The sequence below is a fragment of the Leptonychotes weddellii genome, unplaced genomic scaffold (genome assembly GCF_054177405.1).
Source record: "Leptonychotes weddellii isolate Sample4059 unplaced genomic scaffold, ASM5417740v2 HiC_scaffold_17091, whole genome shotgun sequence".
NCBI lineage: Eukaryota > Metazoa > Chordata > Mammalia > Carnivora > Phocidae > Leptonychotes > Leptonychotes weddellii.
The window spans coordinates 1-3,933 of record NW_027754245.1 but is presented as its reverse complement, the minus strand read 5'-3'; the positions used below and the strand labels follow the sequence as shown (position 1 = coordinate 3,933).

General features: G+C 43.6%; 1 protein-coding gene across 1 annotated transcript; it reads right to left on the bottom strand.

Annotated features, from left to right (window-relative positions):
• Nucleotides 1-1,183: 1,183 nt before the first annotated feature.
• On the bottom strand, nt 1,184-3,927 carry LOC102740784 (HLA class II histocompatibility antigen, DR alpha chain). Its single transcript, XM_081810035.1, has 4 exons — nt 3,675-3,927; nt 2,934-3,215; nt 2,468-2,633; nt 1,184-1,603 (listed from the first exon to the last, which is right to left on the bottom strand). Exons 1-3 carry the CDS (start codon nt 3,859-3,861, stop codon nt 2,479-2,481), a joined length of 624 nt encoding a protein of 207 aa, XP_081666161.1. The 5' UTR covers nt 3,862-3,927; the 3' UTR covers nt 1,184-1,603; nt 2,468-2,478.
• Between the last annotated feature and the right edge of the window lie 6 nt (nt 3,928-3,933).

Sequence of the window (3,933 nt, the reverse complement as noted above, 5' to 3'; positions counted from 1 at the left end):
TGAAAGACCTAAATTTGAGACAGGAATCCATCAAAATCCTTGAGAGGAACACTAGCAGCAACCTCTTCAACCTAGGCCACAACTACTTCTTCCTAGAAATATCGCCAAAGGCAAGGGAAACAAAGGCACAAATGAACTATTGGGACTTCATCAAGATAAATCTTTTGCACAGCAAAGAAAACAGTCGACTGAACCAAAAGACAACTGACAGAATGGGAGAAGGTATTTGCAAATGACATATCAGATATAGGGCTAGTATCCAAAATGTATAAAGAATTTACCAAACTCAAAAGTCAAGGAACAAATATTCCAATCAAGAAATGGGCAGAAGACATGAACAGACATTTCTGCAAAGAAGACATTCAAATGGCCAACAGACACATAAAAAAGTGCTCAACATCACTGTGCATCAGGGAAATACAAACCCACAATGAGCTACCGCCTCATACCAGTCAGAATGGCTAAAATTAACAAGTCATGAAATGACAGATGCTGACAAGGATGCAGAGAAAGGGAAACCCTCCTATACTGTTGGTGGGAATGCAAGCTGGTACAGCCATTCTGGAAAACAGTATGGAGTTTCCTCAAAAAATTGGAAATAGAGCTACCCTATGACCCAGGAATTGCACTACTGGGTATTTACCCCAAAGATTCAAATGTAGTGATCTGAAAGGGCACCTGCACTCCAATGTTTATAGCAGCAATGTCCACAATAGCTAAACTATGGAAAGAGCCCAAATATCCATCAACAGATGAATGGATAAATAAGATGTGGTATGTATATATATATATACATCAAAGAATGAAATCTTCCCATTTGCAATGTCGTGGATGGAACTAGAGGGTATTATGCCAAGCAAAATAAGTCAATCAGAGAAAGACAATCATCATATGATTTCACTGATATGTGGAATTTAAGAAACAAGAAATGAGACAGAGGATCATAGACTCTGATCTGAGCACAGAATCTGCATGGAGCTTGATCTCACGATGCTGAGATCATGACCTGAGCCAAATTCAAGAGTCAAACATTTAACTGACTGAGCCACCCAGGTGCCCCAAACCTAGATATTTCTAATTGCTTACGTAACTTGTCACATACATTCAACATTCACACATTTCAGGGTGAAAGAATCACATATATTCCCTAGTCCCTGTGAAGAACTGGCTTAGACACCAAAACTACATTTCAGACCCATCAAATAGTTTATTGTGTTCAAAAAAATCACAATCACAGTTTGAAGAAACCCAAGCAATAAGTGTAGAAGCGATGTCTGTATTGAACATTCACAAGATTCCATAGCCGAGACAGGATACTATGGGGTCTATTACATAGTGATATTAAATGATGGTAGGAAATGGAGGAAAACAGACCCAAGAAGGGGCAACAAACAGGGAATAACTAGATATCAGAATGTCACAGAGCAGGAAGGCATCATTATTCTTAGAACAGCTAAAGGTCTGGAAAATGTGGAAGAACAGTTGTCTTCAGCAAGATGAATGGTTGGAATATTGCCAGGTTTGTAAAGCTACTGAAGCACAAATTTCTTCATTGATCTTCTCTCTAGGAAACTCCATTGTCTGTAGCAGGACACACATAGATCTTAAAGAGTTAAGACAGTTATTTTAAGGTATTTTTCTTTTTCAGATTCCTTCTTCTTCTCCCTTAATCCTTTGACTTTGGAAAAGTCTTTAAATATTCATCTGACCTCTGTCTAGTAAATACAGCTTTTCCACATGAACTGCACCGACTACTCTCCAAGTGAGTATGAATAAGCGGACCATGGCTTACCTTCTTTTAGAAGTTTTAACCACTTTTCAGATTAGAGAAGGCATTGGCCTTCAAGGGATTTTCATTTCATGCAGTGAATCTGCCCTAACCCTAAGTGAGCCAAACTCTGGGAATGTTTCTGAACTGAAGGCCTGCCTCTGAAATCATAAACCAGGAAGTGCCCAAATCTTTCCTAGATCACCTGATTCAAAAATCTGATGTGAAACAATGGTTTTAGGTAGTGGAGATGATTTCCAAGATTGAAGTTGTGGTGTAGGTGCACATGTATGGGAAGGAATATGGGACCTTGAAGCTTTTGGATACCAGATGATGCTAATGTCTGATTCTGTCCTAGCAAAGAGAAATCAAAGAACTATCACTTCCCGGGGAGCCTGGGTGGCTCTGTCGGTTGGGCGTCTGCCTTCTGCTCGGGTCATGATCCCAGGGTCCTGGGATTGAGCCCCGCATGGGGGTCCTTGCTCAGTGGGAAGCCTGCTTCTCCCTCTCCTATTCCCGTTTGTGTTCCTGCTCTCACTATCTCTCTCTCTGTCAAATAAACAAATAAAATCTTAAAAAAAAAAGAACTATAACTTCCCTATCATTTTTCTTTAAAGGCATCACATATACTTTTCCCCACTCTGTCTCCTACCCTTGGATAACTCCATCTATGTCTTCCTCTGATCACATTAAACCCACCTGCAGGTGCCTCACAGAGGCCCTCGGCGTTCACCAGCATTGACCTTGCGCATGCCCTTGATGATGAAGATGGTCCCGACAATGATGCCCACCAGACCCACAACCAGGCCCAGGGCACACACCACATTCTCTGTTGTCTCTGGGAGGGGGGTTGGTGCTTCAAACTCTGGGGGAAAATAACACAGAGTATAGTGTGGAAGTAATGACTGTGGTACGGAGTAGCACTTAGAACCAAAGGTCGGGTATTTAGTCAAAAGAATAGTTATTAATCAACTAAATAAGAGGAATGATATATTAAGGGAATGCAGACTAAACAGTGGGGGGAGCTGAATAATGGGAGAAGGCAAGGAATAGGAATTGCAGCAATTGTTATGGGCAAGTTAGGGGACTCTGGGTCCCAAAGCACCAGACATAGGCATCACGGGAGGAAATCACAAAAGAAAGGAGATTGAAGGATGGTCCATACCCCAGTGCTTGAGAAGAGGCTTGTCCAAACCCCAGTGCTCCACCTTGCAGTCATAGACATCATCGGCTGAGGGCAGGAAGGGGAGATAGTGGAACTTGCGGAAAAGGTGGTCTTCCCTGGGCAGGAAGACTGTCTCAGACACTCCTGTGGTGACAGGGTTTCCATTTCGAAGCCACGTGACATTGATCACTGGTGGGGAGAACTTGTCGATGAAACAGATGAGGGTGTTGGGCTCTCCCAGTTCCACGGGGGTGTTCGAGAGCACAGTCACCTCTGGAGGGACTGGGGACAAAGGACAGAAATTAGCCTTCCCTGCTTAGGCTGGCCCCTCTTCCTCCCACTGAAGCGGAAAAAGCAGTGGAAACTCTGCCCTGAGCATCTATGCCATGTCTCAGATACCTATCTCTGAGACTCTCCCCCATGAACTGGAACCAGTGTTGTGGTATAAGATATATAGAAGGATATTTTAGGTCCTGGAGATAATTTCATTCCTGGTTTCCCCAGCATAGATTTGGGGCAATGACTCTGTGAGTGACTGTTGGTGGCAAGGACAAGATGTGAGCACATCAGGAAAGGAACAAACTCATGTAAAGTTCTTGAGTCTGTGGCATGAGAAGTAGGGACTTGCTTATGGCGAGGTTGGGCCCCTGAGAGGGAAAGTCAGTTACAGTAACGTAACACAACAAGCTGAAGCATCTACTCCAAAGTTACGATTCCCATGTCTAGGAGTGCAGCAGGTACCATTGGTGTTCGGGGTGTGGTTGGAGCGCTTTATCATGATGTCCAGGTTAGCTTTGTCCACAGCTATGTTGGCCAAGGCACCCTGGGCCTCAAAGCTGGCAAAATGTCCAAATTCTTCCAGCCGCCACACTGTCTCCTTTTTTCCCATATCCACGTGGAAAATCTCATCACCATCGAAGTCAAACATGAATTCGCCTGATTGGTCAGGGGTCAGATAGAACTCAGCCTGGATGATCACATGGTCCTCTGAAAAGGCAGG